This window comes from Telmatherina bonti (genome assembly GCF_933228915.1).
Source record: "Telmatherina bonti genome assembly, chromosome: 6".
Lineage (NCBI taxonomy): Eukaryota > Metazoa > Chordata > Actinopteri > Atheriniformes > Telmatherinidae > Telmatherina > Telmatherina bonti.
In genome coordinates, this window is record NC_136624.1 from 13632528 (window position 1) to 13651298 (window position 18771).

At 39.3% G+C, this 18771-nt stretch overlaps 1 protein-coding gene across 1 annotated transcript in view; it reads left to right on the top strand.

Moving 5' to 3' along the window:
• The window catches only part of pcbp4 (poly(rC) binding protein 4), an 85059-nt gene that overhangs the window by 32936 nt on the left and 33352 nt on the right, over positions 1–18771 (top strand). The window contains exons 6-8 of the mRNA XM_079242617.1: positions 2388–2516; positions 10514–10588; positions 15217–15288. Coding sequence (XP_079098743.1) covers positions 2388–2516; positions 10514–10588; positions 15217–15288 — 276 coding nt within the window. The remainder of the gene's footprint in view (positions 1–2387; positions 2517–10513; positions 10589–15216; positions 15289–18771) is intronic.

Consider the following 18771-nt stretch of genomic DNA (forward strand, 5'->3'; position numbering starts at 1 on the left):
CATATGATAAAAGTAATGTTTATGATTGAACACTTGCAAATTAGAAACAAAATTGATATGATTCCATATATATTCTTTATGTAGCATAAGAAACTCCAATATTTCTCTAGCTTAATACTTAAAACTGTCTTTGATAACAGAGAAAGCTCTCTTGCGTCGCATTGCTTGATTCTTTTAAAGGAATCTAGAGCTGACCTACTCTATCCTACAGTCATTTAGCAGACACTTTTCTCCAAAGCAACTTACATCTTAGAGTGAGAACACCACAAGAAATCAGTCACAGGGGACATGCTGTGAATCCAGCTGGACACAGGTGCTGCTCTGTAGTATTAGAGGCAGTTGGTTCCCTTCCCCTCCCTACAATTTATATTTTGTTTAATACAATTTCATCACACAATATCTTATTTGGGAAAGATAATGTCGCTTATTCAGAGCTGCATTGGGTTAGAAAGAGTTGTCCAACTCTTTCTAACCCATTCTGACGAGAAGAAGAGTAAGAGATAAGCTACGTGCAAAAATGCTACTTGAATAACGGAGTCTTTAGCTTTCTCTTTAAAGTTGATAAGAACTCTGAATTAGAGTTTGGTAGATCAATTCACCACCAGTGATGAACAGAAAGAATGAGCCTAACTACTGATTCCGCACCATGTGTGCGAGTACTAGGCGTCTTTCACTGGCAGAGTGCAAATGTCAAGAGAGTGTATATCTGAATTAAGTAGAGAAAGTAGGCAGGAGCCGTTTGGGTTATTGTTTTGTAAGCCAGAAACATTGCTTTGAAGTTTATGCACACTGCAACTGGAAGCGAGTGAAGTATGATTAGCACCGGAGTGACCTGAGCTTGAAGGCCAGATGTGCTGCTGAATTCTGAATCATCTGCAGAGGTTTAACAGAGTATGCAAGCTGACCTGCCAGTAAGGAACTGCAGCAGTCAGTGTGGAATCACAAGAGCCAGAGAACCAAATGTTGTGTCTTTGTTCTATCAGGGCAGGGTCTGATCCTCCTGATGTTATAGAAATCAAACTGGCAATACTGGGCGACCAAAGGCAACATGGACCATAAAGGTCAGCTGGTAGTCTACCATGACACCAAGATTCCTAGAAGACATAGACTCAAGTGTGATAGAATCTAACTGTACACTTATTCGCAGAGGTAAGAAAAGACTGGCAAGACAGACAATAAGCACTGTCTTGGGCAAATTTAGCTGAAGGTGGCGAGCCTTCATCTACGTAGATGTACCAGCAAGCCATGTTGAGTTTCGCATTAAGGTGCTTGTATCGTCAGGTGGGAAAGAAGGAAAAAGTGATGTCATCTGCATAGCAGTGGTAGGAGATGCAATTAGTAGATTAGTAGTTTTTTTTTGTTGTTTTTTTTTAGTAGATTTTCCAGATATTATTGGACTGAAAAGACCTAAATGTGATCATAAAGAATGATTTTATAGGGTTTGACTTAATCTCCAATTAACATCTGTCATTTGCTAGTGAAGCCATTTCAAATCTGATTGTTTACTGTAATGGTACCATATAAAAGTAAACACAAAGATTCTGGTACAATAACCTTGGTCTACCTCTACAGACTACTCCCTTACATTCAGATAACTGTCTGCAGAGATCATTGGTTATCTTTGTGCCATCCATTATCCAAACTGCTTAATCGGATAAAGGGTCGCGGGGAAGCTGGATCCTATCCCAGCAGTCTTTGAGCGAAAGGCAGGGTACACCTTGGACAGCACGCCAGTCCATCGCAGAGCGGTTATCTGAGTGCTATATTAAAATTTTCCACTACAGATCAGCAACTCACTGAGAAAACTTAGAGCCCCTGGGGGTTAGACTGCAACCAGCATCGATTTGGACTTGACTAGGTCCTTCTGATATCAGTTCTCCCCATTACACACAATACACTGTTTTAGAGACTGATGTTGCAGACATTATCCTGTAGGACAACCCCTTTGAACACTTATTTGTTTTGATTTTTCCAGGTTAAATTAATGTTTGTCAGACTAAAGCCTTTTAAAAGAAAAAATATTTTTTTTGGGACCAAAGCAGATCAGAGTTTATTGTTCAGATGTGTAAATTGTGGTCAGTAGTGTGAAAAGGAAGGTAGAGCTGAACAAGACCTTGAAAACCTCACAAAGCTGCAACTCAACAATCATTTTGCTCTACAAATTAGGTCTGACAGTTTCCATAGCAACACAAGAAGCTAAATAACAAATTGCACATTAATCTTAAAGAATTGTTTTCACAGATGTTGGCTTACATTTCAAACACATGAAACAAACAGCTTCAATTTACTTTGATTTGCTCTGAAGGTCTTAAGAAATACTTTATTATTTGTGTTTTATCAATCAATACTGAGCGTGTGTGTGTGTGTGTGTGTGTGTGTGTGTATAGACAACAGGTGCTCAGGTGCAGGTGGCTGGTGACCTCCTCCCCAACTCCACAGAGAGGGAGGTGACAATATCAGGAAGCCAGGACGCCATCATCCAGTGTGTTAAACTCATCTGTACTGTAATCCTGGAGGTACGTGTTCGAGCTGCACAGCAACATTAGCTTCATCTCAGAGATCAGGAACTTAAACTGAAAAGTAGTGACATTATTTTTAATATCCAGCTGTTTCACAATGTTTTTTTGTTATACATGATAACAGAGCAGATATTTACAGGAAAACTGACTTCTTTCATTTGGTCTGAAATGGGAATGGACGATTCGGTCCTCAAAGTCCATTGTGTTACAGGTTTATAGGTTTCTCTGCTGAAAAACACCCGATTCAAATGAATGAATCATTATGCAGAACTTCAAAAGAAGGTGTTAGATGTAATGGATTTGAGTCAGGTGTGTTGGAGCAGGCAATCATCTACAACCTGCAGAACAGTAACAGTCAAGCACAGGAGTTGCCCATCCCTGGTGTGACATCTTAAGTTAAGTCAGAGGTGGGAAACTCTGGTCCTCGAGGGCCGCGGTCCTTCAGATGTTTGGAGTTTCCCTGCTGCAACACACCTGACTCAAATCAATAGGTACTTAGTCGGCCTGTGTAGAGTTTGTAGTAAAGCTCCTCACTAGTCTTCTAGTTAGATCTGAGGTGTGTTGCATCAGGGAAACTCCCAACACTTGCATGACTGCAGCCCTTGGGAACCGGAGTTACCAACCCCTGCTTTCAGCACATGGGAGAATGTAGTTTCATCATCTGGTCCAGGTTAAAAAAATAAAACTGCAGATTAGTTTCTGGTTATAAAATACACCCGCCAGCCATTTTATCAGATCCACCTTGCATGTGCCAAGTTGGACCCCTTGCCTTTGTTCTTGCTGTCACAGATTTCACAAAGTACTGGAAACAGTGACTTGACTCCATGTTGATGTGACAGCATCACACAGTTGCTGCAGATTTGTCACATCTGCACATGCATGATGAGTATCTCCCGTTCCAACACTTCCCAGTTCTGCTCTATTGCATTGAGATCTGGTGACTCTGGAGGCCATTGGAGCACAGTGAACTCTTTATGTTCTAGAAACCAGTTGGAGATGATTTGAGCTTTGTGACATGGTGCATTATCCTGCTGGAAGTACTTAACTGCTGGAAGTCATCACTGCTTAGGGAGGCTGTGGTGTTTAAACCCTGCTGCGTTTGTACTAAAGGGCAAGAGCGTGCCAAGAGAATATCGCCCACACATTTACACCTCCAGCAATCCATACTGTTGAGACAAGGCACCATGTTTTCAAGTTTACTTCAAATTATGAGCTAAACATCAAGATACCTCAAGTTTTACTATCCTGTAACCTGTACATACCTTCTCCAACACACCTGAATCAAATGAATGGCTCATTTGCGGACCTCTGCAAAGCTGAATGACGTGCAAATAAGGGAATTGAAATCAAACTTTATTTCTTGAGCACTTTTCATGCCACGGCCAACACAAAGTGCTTTACAAGATAAAATCAAGTCAAAAGGATTAAAACAGTAGAAAAAAAACATTTCAAAACAATAAAGACACAAGCTCTTTCCACACACTCATACACACAGATAGACAAAGAGCAAACGCCCCCCCAATCCCCCACCCCCACATTCCCCACAATACATCATTCCCCAAATACTCTTTAACTGAACGCAGGTTAATAAAACAAATAAAAACATTAATTAAGTGATAAAAATTCTGACTTGGTGCTGATGTGAGGAAACGATACCTAGGGATCCATCCACACCAGTAGCCAGTCCCCCGCATTCATTCAGCCTTTTACTCAGCATGCAATTCCAAAACAAAAAAAAAATGTTTGTTAATTTAACCAAATATTTCTCAGATGTTTTTATCTGTTTGATTCTATCTCATTTGTTTAACCTGCAAGGTTTTTTGTATGTACAGTTTCAGTAATCGTTTTTATGACAACCACCTCCAGCACCGTCATCAATATGTAGCTATTATCTGCCAACAATCTGTCAACACGTCTGATGTGAGTTAACACGTTTAAAATGTGGAGCTTTTTCTGTTAATAAACTGAAAAATGATGTGACATAAACATGGACTTCTCTCCTCATCCCAACATAATGTGTGGTTTAAAATCACTTCATGATCTCAAACAAAGCAAAGCTTTCTTTCCAGTGCAACTTGATGCTAATTCTAATTGTGGACAGAAGGTACTGAGGTCCACCTGTCTGCTTTACGTTGACCTCACATAAGAGCTTTTTTGTGCCATCCAAAGTCCTAATAAATCTTCAAATGGAAACACTAAAATCTATAATTCATGGCTGTAGCATAATTAATCAGGGGCTGCACTCATTCAGATTAGCTCCATGGTGGAGAATTGAAGCTGAATTGATGAAATCAAAGGCTTCAGGAGCTCGTTAGCGTTCCAAGCACCTTAATGTGCACCCAGAAAGAAGGAATGAAAGAAAGAAAAGAGAGAAAGAGAAAATGCTGATGTTAGCTAAACTACTTCCCTTTTAAGTGTCTGTGGACTCTGCGTGGAGATCCATCCTTCAGCTCACAGTTTGTTTGATCTCATATCAGAAATCTTTTGATCCGCTTTTTGCCCTCTAATGGATTGTTGTCTCTATGCCTTCCACCCGGTATACATGCTGGGATGGGATACACCCCAACAGAGAAAATGCATGAAAATTTGCTTTTGAGCTGCTGAGCTTTAAGTTTTACCAAACAAAATGTGGATCCACACAGGAGGGATGATGCCGAGATAAAAAGTAAAGGCACAAGGACATGCCAGAGTACAGTCTGATAATTATGAGCCTGACTGATATCAAACAGGCCAGGAAAGAAAAAGGATAAGGAGAAATGCATCCCTTCAGAGAAACTGCTATCCCGCAGCGTTTAGATGCATCCCTTCTCCAACACACGTGGATCAAACTTATTGGCTTGTAAGCAGGCCACTGAGCTGACTGGCATGTGGATGAGAGAATTCTGATTTGTTTCAGGTGTGTCGGAGCATTAAAACAAAGCTTAAAGTAGTGCTAAATGTGTACAAATAGCAGGCTGATGGTTTCTCTGCTCACAAAATAAAGTTTTATTCTTTCTCGTGCAGTTCATAAATGCCTCCTAATGATTGGTAGATAGATTCTACTGTGAAGATGTTCTGTTAACTGGTTCTGTCCACAGAATAAGTCTGTGGAGTCATAATAAGTGACAGCCAATCAGAGAGAGGGGCAGAAAGTGAGGTTGGAAAATGTTTGAAGATGCAACACAGTCCCCACCTCTGCAGTCTGAGAAGTTTCGCAGTTGAGCAAATAGCATCTGAGCATGATTTGACAGTTAATCTGATCCCCGCAGCATGACTCATTGGGACACATTTGGTCACAGAGAAGGTTGATGAACCATCTCTGCTCCCCAGAACAGTTTTTTTTTCCCCTCTCAGTCCAGAATGCCTCTTCATAATGTTTCTTCTCACTTGCAGGTTCTGGTTTACACTTATTGTTTAGGACATTATTATGCATATGTTTTCAAACTACCATCAATAAATACCATTGAGGAAACATGTCACTTTAAGCATCCAATCAAAAGACACTTGTTTTGGATGTTATGAACCAACAACACTGTTTTGCTGTGCCTTTTTTCCCACTATTTTCATTTTTGCTTCAAATGGTCAGCTTGGTTTTTAAATGTAAAATGAATGTAGAAGCTCAGCCATTTTAATCAGCATCCAGACATTATATTTTCAGGACAACCTCAGTTTTTAGATATGGGGCTATATATGATATGGATCAATAGATATAGCAACATAAAGACCAAACAGAACAAAAACAGAATTTGTTACCTACAGTATTTTGTAGAGAGAGCAGGTCAGAACAATCCAGGAGGCTCCAGAGGTAGAGCTAGAGTCTGGTCCAGGTCCAGGTCCAGGTCCAGGTCCAGGTCCAGATTCACGGCCAAGTCCACGTCAGATCAATTCAAGAGGGGCCAGAGGCAGAGGGCAACCTCAGGCTCACAGAGCAGACTCAAAGACAGGCCTGCAGATAATCTGACAGAGAAGTGAGGGTTGCATGGTGTCTAAGTGGACACCACTGGAGTGGAGCAGGTGAGATGAATTGTGTTGATTGATGGTAATTGCAGTCAGGAGAAAGCATGCCCAAATAAGGCATGAGCCAATGAGTCAGACTGGAAACAATGACATCACCACCCAAACAAACCTGAAATTATTTTGAAGTGAGGCCAAACATTAATACTTTTTTTTTTTTTAGAAGAAAAGGTCCACAGTTACCATGTAAAGATTTATTGTTCCTCACTGAGACAGAATTGTGTGACCTTTATGTCACTTCTTCCATTTAGTTTTTCTAATAAAAGCCAGGAGAACACAATAGACAACAAAGTGCTCCTTGCACAGTTATGACTTGAACAGACACTGCATTGGTAATCAATATGAAGACATTTGTTTTAGACTCGCCCGCTCCACAGTGAATAAGCAGAGAGGCAGCACAGAAAGATGTCGTAAAACAACAATGCAAAAAAGACCAGTAGAACTGCACATTAAACGTCAAATTCTTTTTAACTTTATCAATACTTTAATAATATAACCACGAGAAGACATGCTGGGTAGAAATTCTGTTCATCAATGCTGACTCTTTAAACCAAATACTTGCTGTTTTAGTGAGCGTTACGTCAGCAGAACAAATGATCCTCTAATATAAGCTTTCTGCAACAAAATCTTTTCCCCAACTGTGAGGAATAATTCAGCTTTCTGTCTGAGATTCATGTTACTGCTGTTTCTGTTCTGCAGAGATTCAAACAAGTCAGTAAAACTGTGTAAGGATGTGAGCTCTCAGCAGCCACTCGAGCATGGACCAACTATTTCAAACATGTGGTAATAAGGCCTTGACAGAACTTCAAATATTTCATCCGCATGCACATTTTTTATAACCTTAATAGGAACGTTCACATGCATGATAAAATTCCATCCAGTAATTTTGTGATTTTTTTCTTTTTTTTTAATGAGATTGATTTTGTAATATTTGCATCTGATAGATATATAATTGACCAATCAGAGAAGGGGCTGACTGATAGATCAACAGTGCAGGTATAACTTTCACTGCTATTTCATTCAAGCTTTGTATCATCATGGTTTAGAGTCTTTGTTGTTTCTTCTTTGGTTCTTCTGGACCTAAAGTCCATCCTGAAGCAGCTGTGATCCAGCTTCTGCTCCTGGATTAAACAATGAAACTCCCGAAGAACTCTCTGTTCTACAACAATATGGACCCAATGTGCTCTTCTGGTCTTTTCTTCTGGTCTTTTTCTTTTCCACATCAAGCCACTGTGGTTGTGGCTTGATGTGGAATCCACCTTGCAAGTTTGTTTTTAGAATTTTCATAATTTATTAACAATTTTGCATCGCACTTAGTGTCCATGGACAAAAGCTTTGATAATACCTCCAAATTATTTGCAACTTTGTATCGTTTATTCACATTGATCCCAGTGTGAGAAGGCCTTCAGTCCCACTGAAAGGAGATGCAAAAACACCTTTAAGAAGGTTTGACCTCCTGCATGAGCAAGGACCTATTAAATACCTCAACACAGCACTGAGACCGTCCTAGTTAATGTCTTTAATGGCGCAGTCCATCATAATATCCTACTAGACAGACTGAACAACTGTGTAGGACTATCTGGCAAAGTACTTAAGCAGTTGGAATCGTATGTTTGTGTCTATAAGTAACTACAAAAATGAGTGAGCTAAAATAACCTCTTGAGTTCCACAAGGCTCCACTTTAGGCCCACTGTGGTTTGACCCTTGCTCAAGTTATGAAAAACAACAAATACGTCACTGTAATCATGTCAATGACATACAGATTTTTATAAAAATTACTACAGAAGTAAAAGAAATAATATATGTGTTTCTGTGCCAGAGTAAATTCACCTGGAACACAGTAAAACATTTAAATTGCTATCTCCTTCTCAAAGAAAACCTTGTTTTCAGTGTAAACCAGAGGATACCAGTCCAATCCATCTATGAGTAACATAACATCTGATGAGAAACTGTGCAAAAGTAGAAGCTAAAAAAGTGAAGCTGGGTAGTTTTTAGGGGTGTTTCTTTTACATTAGTGTTATTAAGGTTAATATCTTAAAATCTCAGAAACCCATTTACCAATCTTAATAATGAACCTTTCTGTCAATGTTCAGAGTAATTGGAATCAAGGGATAGTCTTCAAATCCACCATTAAGCACCATGAAGACCCAGAAAGAAGTGAAGCCCAAGACAGTATAGCATAGGAAGTGGTAATACTTCAGCATAAAACCTCCTTAATCTCAATGGAAACTACCAGGACCTTCATGATTCTTGTCAAACAAAAGCAGAATTATCACACTAGCAGAGTTTTTTTTTTCTGCTAAGATAAAACTTTGACCATAAAACAACAAACTCTTGTCCCACAGTGATAAGACACACATTGCTGTAGTCAGCAGAATGTCTACTTTCATATGACACCCTGTTTGTGTGGTTTTGCTTGAAGTGGAGAAATTAGCACAAACTCTAAAGTGGACAAAGCTGTTCTCATGTTTCTGTTACATTCCCATATAAATGTGTGAACTGTGAACTGTGCCAGTGCTTGATAGAGTCTTTTGCTCAGCTTCTCTCCATGATTTTGGAATGCTTCTTGTTAGGATCGATGCTTATTCATGTGCAGACATCTTCTGTACTGCAGGTATCTCATGCTGCCCTCTGTACTGGGAGCTCTGTGATGAATAGGTTGTATTGAAAGGACTGATGTCTGAGCAGGATTTAGAAGCACTTGCCCCATGTATTTATTTTTAGACTAATTCTCTGTAATGCTCCCTTTTATCAAACAGACTGTTGGTTCTTCACACTGTCACTTTTATTTCTTGCATTTAATCTGCCTTTTTCTATTATGGATTTTTGGCATCTGTTTCTAGCCTGGTCTTCATTCTATTACAACTTCTACTGATAATCTTAAGGAAGAGGAAGTGGTGCATTATTGACTCTGAAAAAAGTTGTGTTTAGCAGTCCTTTTGGCTATCTGGTTCACTCGTCCAACATACAAGGCTTTTACTGTTTTTCTGTTCCATCAAAACAGATCTAAGACTCATGGTGAGCACTGCTTTATGGTGTAAATTTACCTCCAGGTTTCTGTTCACATCATTCAGATGGGAAACAGGAATAGCAAATGTGAGGATAAAATAGTACAAAGCCCAGTTTTGGAGATTTAATGCTGGAGGAGGAGTGAAATGTGAAATGTGAAATGTTCGCCAAGATGGAAAGATTTTGTCCCGTTTTAGTTCTTTTCTTTTTTATTTATTTTAATTGTTCTGTTCTGCAAATAAACTGTACACTATGCCGTAGACTATGTCGTCTGACTGATGGGAAGGTGGGGTTATTCGGCAAAAGTGAATGTGTGTTGGACGACTAACAACAGCCTTACTTATTGTAATCATATTAAAATGAGCAGGAAAGAATATAATAAACACAACATCAAGCCACACAGCAGGAAATATGTTAAGCATCACTTTTTTTCAGTTTTTAATGATGAGATGTTATGTCAGTAGTTATTTAAGATCTCTCAGTTGTCTCCGTAACACAATCCAAACAGCAAATGCAGCACACAGTTGACAATCAATCAACAAGCCTTTGATTTATTTTTAGAGAGGGTGCGCGACATGACGACATTAGACATGTCGGTGAAGGTAAAAATAGTTAGTAGTGACAAACAGAATAAAAAAACATGTCTAATTAGCCAATATATTGACTATTGATGTCAGCGGAAGAAGGAACCTGACTCTACGCAGCTCACCTGCAGCCATGAAACTAACAGGACTAGATGTTCTGTCTCATATGTAGATCTCATCATTTTTTAACCAAACGCCTCTGGCCTGGAACAGGAAGGCATTTGTGAGTGGGAATGGAATAAATGGAAAGATACAAAAACAATTAAACAATATGTCAGTATTTTTCTGATCAGCTTTGTTGGCAAGATTAATAAAGATTAGTTTTAGCTAATAAGGGTTTATTTGATATTCACTACTTGCTTCTTTTTCATCTTATTACTCTTTCCATGTTTTCCCATCCATCTGCAGTCTCCACCGAAGGGAGCAACAATTCCATACCGACCCAGTCCAACGCCGGGAACAGTGCTACTGGCAGGAAACCAGGTAAGCCAACAGTTAACTGGGTTCAGCCATGTGATTTTATCAGATGGGCCGTAACTACAGAGGAAAACCATAATACCTCATTTCCACCTCCTCATATGTTGGAATGAGTCAAACCAAAGTCCAACCATTCCTGTCAAAGAGATGCTGAATTTTGATTTTATTGAAAAAAGTCTACCAATTATAAAAGGAACCTTTCCTTCATTTATACCATGGCAAGATGTGGTCAGTTAGGCCACCTGAAAGGGTCCTACTATTTCACTCCTTCTTACTCCAGCCCAAAACATCTATCCATGACATGGTAGACTTATTGGGACATGATGATCAGCCACCAACCATCCAGAACTTCATTGATTTGTACAGTCCAGTGTAGTACATCGATCATCAGGGAAAGAAACTGTTTGACAGTGAGTCTTTATGTTAGTTGCATTTCTGAGTCTGCTGAAAATGTGTCTGTGTGAGCGTTGGTTAAGGGAGGTCCAATTAGAGCTTTATGCACAGTATCCTGCATGAGGAGATTCCCTAGCAGCTTAAGATACGTGCTGACTACTCATCAGGGGCTTTTTAACATCAGTAAGATCCTTCTTTTTTCCCATACTAAACTGAGTCTTTTTATGTTTTATCCTGTCCAGCATAATAGCAGAAGAATAATGGTCTTGCTGCTATGTTGTGCCAAACAAATTAGCTTTGTCAAGGGAATGTAGTGGCTTTGATGGAAATAAAGCTTTGCACATTTAAACCCCCCTTTGATACCTGAGCATTGTTCTTTATTTTAACTACTGCCAAGTTACATGTGTATGCTAGACCTGACAAGGGTAAACAAAGGGAAAGTCTAAAGAGAAGTAAAAATGGGAGCAATTTACACCTTTATAAGGGAAACAGAAACCAGAAAAAAATTAAACGAAAACATCCTGTTGGTTCTGTAAGAAAACAAACCTGGTAATCATCAGGAGGACTTCTCAGAAGACCAGCTGAGTCAAGGTTCAGTCACACCAAGCAGAAGACTGCCAACACAGAAAACAAATTTAATATAGAGACTGTTTAGTTGGGTAGTTCAGGGTACCACCAACCATTCATTTAACCCTCATATCCACTATAGTACTCATGATTTCCAACCTTCCATAGACAAATTCTCATACACACCCAACCCCTACTGTGGAGTTTAACCCAGTCGAGTTGTATATATAGTTGTATTTAACCAATGGTTTTAGGTGAATGGATAGCGAATTCGCCCCATGTGGAGCGCCATTGGGTGTTTTTACAGATAAACAGATAACTGGAGTGGTTTGTCACATTTTTTACTCATTTGGGTTAAGCTGACAAAAAGAAAACTTTTAAATGTGGACCTGTATGTGCAGTTTGCTAAAAAGACAGAAAATATGTGAAGATTCATCTTTCATCTGGAAGTTTCACTCTTCTTCGGTGTCACTGCCTCAGGCTTCTACAACTGTCTGTTTAATTACATGAACTCCTTTCTGTTGATTACACAGTCTGCTGGGACCATTTAGAGCTGCTGCTGATTAGAACTATAACTGATTTTAATGTTTTGCTATATGGAATTCATTTAGGTAATTATATTGTGTTGTTAGTGTATTACTATCAAGCCAGGAAAAGAAAGTCTTGATTAACTTAGTTTACATTCATATACAGACAAATGGCTCTGTTGCAGGATATTCCAGCAGCAGGAAGAAGTTCCTTTCTGCCTGGTGCTGGTAAATGTAGCCGATGTAAACACTGTGAGGATGGTAAAAATGAGCTGCGTTTTTGACAGTGTGAAAAGGAAAACGGAACAGTTGCTGACATTGTGAGATGAACACGAGTGGAGATGAAGATGAGGGTTTGGTCAGTCAATCATGGTCGGTTTTAGTAGCTCCAGTCAGGTCAGCAGTAGAAGGATTCTTTAAAAATAGTAAAACTGTAAATTCTCCAAATGATCTGCAAATAATTTTGTTACTGGTTACCATGCTATTACACTGATCGCCCACCCCATCAGCTCAATTGCTTGTTAACACAAATATCTAATCAGCCAATCACATGGAAGCATCTCAACACATTTAGATATGTAGAAATGATCAAAATGACTTGCTAAAATTTAACCTAAGCATCAGAATGAGGAAGGAAGGGGATTTAAGTGACTTTGAATGTGGTATTTTAGAAACTGCTGATCTACTGGTATTTTCACACACAATCCTCTTCACGGTTTACCTAGAATGGTCTGGAAAAAAAAGAAAATATCCAGCGAGCAGCAGTTTTCTGGACCAGAATTATTTGATGTCAGAGGTCATGGGAGAAGAGGCAAGCTGGTTGGAGATGATAGAAAGGTAACAGATAGTGAAATAACCACAGGTTCCAACCAAGACATACAGAATAGAATCTCAGAACACACAACACATTCAACCTTGAAGCAGATGATCTCCAACTGTGGAAGACCACACTGGGTGCTAATCCAGTCAGCTAAGAACATGAAAATGGGGCTAAAATTTACACAGATCCCCCAAAACTGGACAGTAGAATATGGAAAAACTGTTGCCTGGTTGGATGAGTCTTCATTTCAGCTCCACATTCAGGTGGTGGGATCAGAATCTGGTGGAAAAAACGTGACAAATCGGATTCATCCATTGTAATAATGATTCAGGCTGTTGGTTCAAGGGCGTGGGGTATATTTTCTTGGCAAACTTGTGACTTTTGACCAACTGAACATGGTTTATATACCACAGTCTACATGAGTCTGACTTTTCAGTACAGAAGAGAAGCAGCTTGACGCTAAAATCCCTCCAGATTTGTGAGTTCCTCACCTGATTGGTAACAGTTGCCACTCAGATATGGTGCCTGTAGATGAGGTTTGAAACGTAGAAGGAGCAGCAAATGGAACCTCTGACTTTCAGCTCAGCCCCTTTTTCACCACAGTGGATCAGTGCAACGTCCTCATTCATGCTGTTGCAGCTCAAATCCATCTATCCATCTTTTGGCTCCATTCTACAATCACTCTACTGGGTTGGAAGCACTTCATTTTTTTAGCCAGACAATGTGCCATGTCACAAAGCTCAAAACATCTCCAACTGCCTTCTTGAATATGCCGATTAGTTCATTGTACTCCAACGGCCTCCACAGTCGCCAGATCTCAAATCAACACAGCAGCTTTGGCACGTTGTGGAAAGAGTGATTCTCATCATGATTTGCAGCCGACAAATCTGCAAGAACTGTGTGATGGTATCATGTAAACATCAAGCAAAATCTCTGAGGAATGTTTCCAACACATTGATGACTCTATGAAGCCAAGAGTTAAAGTTGTAATAGAATATTTTCTTCACTTTTATTCTCTGCTTACCACCTAAATGCATGTACCTCATTCCACACACACGTAGATTTATTCCTGCAACATTAAAGTAAAAAATCTTTCATTAAATATTCTTTAGGTTTCTCTCAGGACCCAATTTCAGAAAAATTTTCAGGGACATAAACTCCACTATTTAATTGGTCATAGTTCTTTTTTCAGGCTGACTGCTCCATCAGAGCTCGGCTGTGTGAAGTCCGAGGTGCGGATGATTTTCCCAAAGAGCTCACAGATCCATGTGTACTCTGTCACACATCAGTGAAGCGGAACAGAGACTGTTTGAAGATGGATGTTTCTGTGTTGTTATCTGAGGTGTTTGCTTTTTTTTTGTGGTTGAACGGTGTGCAGCTTGGAGGTGTTACCGAGTCCATTGTGTTTCTGTTGTGTCAAAGCTTAAAATGCTCCTCACAGGTCCCTCTTTGAAATGTCAAATCTTTAATACGCTGCGGGAGATCTGATGACACAAGGTCACTTCTAACTTTGTGTGTGGATGGTGTCCTGACAGCATTTAGAGAAACACTTTGTTTCGGTTCTGACAACCAGGTCAGGTTAAAATGAGTTGTGGAGACACGCCCACGCCCAGTGAGCTGTCTTCAGATTGGTTCTGTCTGTTGAAAAAAAGTCAAAGCTTATTGAGCAACAACCTTTGAAAATCACCATGGTAACTGATGAAACTTATATAATGCAAAGACCAATGTGAAAGCTCTGTCATGTGGGTTTTCACGTGGTCACATGCTTTTCCTGTTTTTTGGGGGTTTTTTTTATTAGTTTTTTACATGTTAAAATAACTTAAATATTTGGACTTCATGTGAAAAACTAGCTACATACATTAAGAACAAGTAGTTGTTAAACACTTTCATGGTAATACAGCATGAAATCTGTAAAAATCTTGATCTTGATCTTGAGAAGAGAATACCCATATAAAACCTGTGGGACTAAATGTGGGAAACATGAAATCCATGTTTTTTTTATAGGGGGCTTTTGTTGTTTTGTATGTTTTTTTAGGAAAGCTACTAAAAGTGAATAATAAAATGGCTCCCTCTGTGTTACATCTGAAATATGAAATATATATACTTTTAAATGAGCAGATATGAATCTGTTTCTGTCACATACATGAACTGAAGTCCAGCTTATTTCTCATTACAAGTTGTTGGATCATTTAACAGCTTGCTCTAACTGAAGTCTAACCCTCACACCTGATGATGATGTTTAGATGTGTGAAATGCTGGTTGCTCTGCAGTGGGGAGGCTCTAACACCAGCGTTGACTCTGCTTGTGTCTCTCTGTGCTGACTGAAGGTGTTCGAGGCTTCAGACTTTGGCTCTCATCCCCTGTTCTCAGTGGCACAGGGAGCAGTGGACCTGCAGCAAGTGAGTATGTCCGCCTTAGGGCTTGGAGCTTGGGACACTATTTCATTTCATGAAAAAATAACTAAAGAAGATGAAATATGGTCATCTTATATAAAAAAAAAAAAAACATATATAACCTCCACACTCTTCAGCACTAGTGCTGTTATTATTCAGTTAAAACAAATCAGTTATATAATCAATACTCAGTTGTGGAAGTTCTTGTTGGGTCCAACATGTGACAACAATCTTAAGTATTCCCTATGGTAGGGGGAAGATGGAAGCCTTTTTTGACGAAAAAAAAAAAATCCAATTTGTAAAAAGAAATACCTCAAATCTTCTAAAACCTTGTTGGGTAATGTGTTCATGTCTAAACGGACCAAGGTAGATATTTTTGGTCACATTTCCAAATGAAAAAGAAAACTTTGCATCACCAAATAACACGTTGTCCACAGTGAAGCAGGGTGGTGGGAGGATCATGCTGTGTTGTTGAATGGGGACTTTTGTCAAGCTACTCTTGGCCCAAAACCCTCTAGCATCTGTTACAATCTGAAGCTGACCCTATGACCCAATGACCCCAAACAGACATCCCGATCAACAAGAAAAACTGATTTTCAAGAAGAAAATAGAAGATTTGGAACGACCCACAGTCCAGAAGCTAAATTCAGCTGAAATTCTGTGGGGTGACATGAAGATGAATTTGAGCAAGAGATGTCCTTAAAATCTCGCAGATATAGTGTGTGTAAGGAAGAGTGGGAAGTTGGGTAGAGATAGACGTGAGTCCCATGTCAGAGTCCGTCATATACTGGGATTGAATAAAAACCACTTTATCCTAGTACAGGCCCATATTTCTTTAATATTGTGATAAATACAGTAGTATTTGTACATTTAGTTGCCCTGAGCTGGTCAGCTAAGCTTCCCCTGGTCCAAAGGGCCTGAATTTAAAAAAACTGTGCTGTTTCTGTGTAGATTGCCACTCTGCTTGCAGTCGTTGGCGGCATCGTATAAAATCACAGAGGTCAAGGTTCCCAGATTAACACCTCCGCACAGAGGGACTCGGTGAATATAAATCATCTTTTGTTCACCAAAAGCTGACAAAATGCAAGCGTCATTGCCGCCAAGGCTGAGTGAGGATGAAGGCCGCGGAGTGAAATATGAAAATCTGAGAATGGGGAAGGAAAAAAGGAAGACAGGAAGGTGACAAATGGGGAATAGCCTGAGACAAGAGGGCAGTCGGGGGGGATTAAAGAGAACGGGACACACCTGAGAGAAAACAATGGAGAAACCAAGTTATTGTTCAACTTATCTGTCAGTCGGTAGTTAAACCTTACAGGAAACATTTCCATTTAGGATTATTACCACGTTTTTCCACTTAATTTGCTCGCTGGTTTAAAGGCACAAATGGCACAAGAGTAGAATCGTGTCTTCATAGAAAATTTTTCATTTCACAGTTCAGTTTTCACTTGCTTTGATTAGATGTTTCAGCAGGATCTTCCAGCTGCTCAGACACACTAAAACACACCATTCACCAGTCAAAATCTTCTCTGCACTGCTTCTGCTACATTACCAAGAAATCTACTCTGTTTAACAAGTAAATAGCTGGTTTATTTATACCCTCACATACGACCCACACACTAATTTGGGATTTAGGTCTACATAGAAAACAAATTTACCTGCCTTTACTTAATTCAGCTTTAAATCTAGGGATTGAGAAGGCTTTTGATTGGATAGAGGGTCGACATAAATTACCTAGCTGGAAAAAAACAAACTCCACTTCCTGCTTCCTTTGTTTTTCAGCTACAACATAAAAACCAAATAATAAGAACCATTTTCACTTTTATTTTGATTATAATTTCAGCTCGACATGAGCAAACTACTTCACTTTTTTCAGCAGCTGAGGAGAAGAAGGAAGATACCGGAGACAAGAGGCATCAAACCAGGCAGAATATGTGCATCATTGAGATGGGACAAGGGAACAAGCGTGTGCAGCATGTCTAGAATTAACTTAAAATAAACATTTACATGATAGACTAGATTTGATTTGATTCAATTAGAGGAATTAATTAAATCAGATTTAAAATTGGAATAAGCAAGCCACTTACTTTGGAAATAAGTTATATTTGGAATTGAATGAGGTGTTCACATGGTTATTTTTCATCTCTTTAAGCAGATTTAACTGTTATTCTGAATTAAAGAGGAATAAAAAAGACTCTCATGTAAATGTGGCCAGTGTGGGAAATTCCTCATTTCAAACTTGTACGGTTTTTTTTTAGAAACTGGAGCTAATATTTGGTGGATCTTTACTCTTCATCTGCTGCTCGCTCTGTGATTGCTGTTCCAACAGCTTTCATGTCAAGGACGAGACAAGTTGTTTGGATCAGTCTATCCACAGCTGAGTGGTCTGAGGCCAGTTTCCATCACTTCCAGTGTCACCATCATTAGCTAATTGTCCTTCAACAGACACTGAACCCCCAACGAGCGCTTCGTGTTAGTTTAGAGTGTGCCTCAGGCCAGATTTCTGCTACATTGAAGTACTTTTCATCCACCTGCCCACAGTGTCTGTGATCAGACGGTGTGCTGCTGCAGCAGTTCATGGCTTCATAAAATATGCAAACATCTCTTCTCTCCATTTTTACTCACTGCTTCTTTGTCTCCTACCTTTGGAAATCATCCACAGCTCCTAATATTAGACCAGACTTCTTTTGATCTGAATGTCGGACAAACAGGCTGTAATACCTTAAAAGACATCATGAAATCAAATCATCCTTAACTTTTTATGTAAACTTGAGATGTTTTTTTAGTACATGCCCAAAAAGACTGTGTATATCAGTGCGTATGCTCTGGAAGTGGTGCATCATGGGGCTCTGAGATCTCATTTTAGATCTTTTAATCATCATTGTTTGTAAAAGAAACATGTTGGATGTGTTTTGCTAACACATCGGCTAAGATATTGGCATATTCTCATTTATGGGGCTATTCTTGGTCTATTTCCTTTTTACCTGTTGACCTTCCTTCCCAGCAGATGTCAGATTATTATTGCAATAGACAATCTGGTAATGTTTTAGGATTTTTTTCAGGAGCGCATATGTCCCTCCAGGGTTACCATAAACAAATTGTTGCCATTTTTTTGTTGGTTTTCTAGTTTTTGGGAAACAATGAATTGATGGAGCTGCTGGTGAATGCTGTACCCATTTCTGCTGTTTGGTATTAAACTGCTTTTTCAGGTGAACCCAGCTCAGTTACATCACAATAAATCATCCCAAGATTAGAATGAAATTAATTTACATCATGATTATCTCTTTCCCATGTATTGGTGATCAAGGGCCACAGAGTAAACATAGAACAAAAACTGTCCACTATTTGGTTATTTTCAGTCAACCTTTATCTTGCTATACTTTCATACAACATGATATGCGTTCACTGTGATTAAAAGAGTTGTAAATGTAGTTTAACTTTTATCAAAACAAACAGGTTGACCAAAAATAGAAAAAAAAATGGCTTGATATT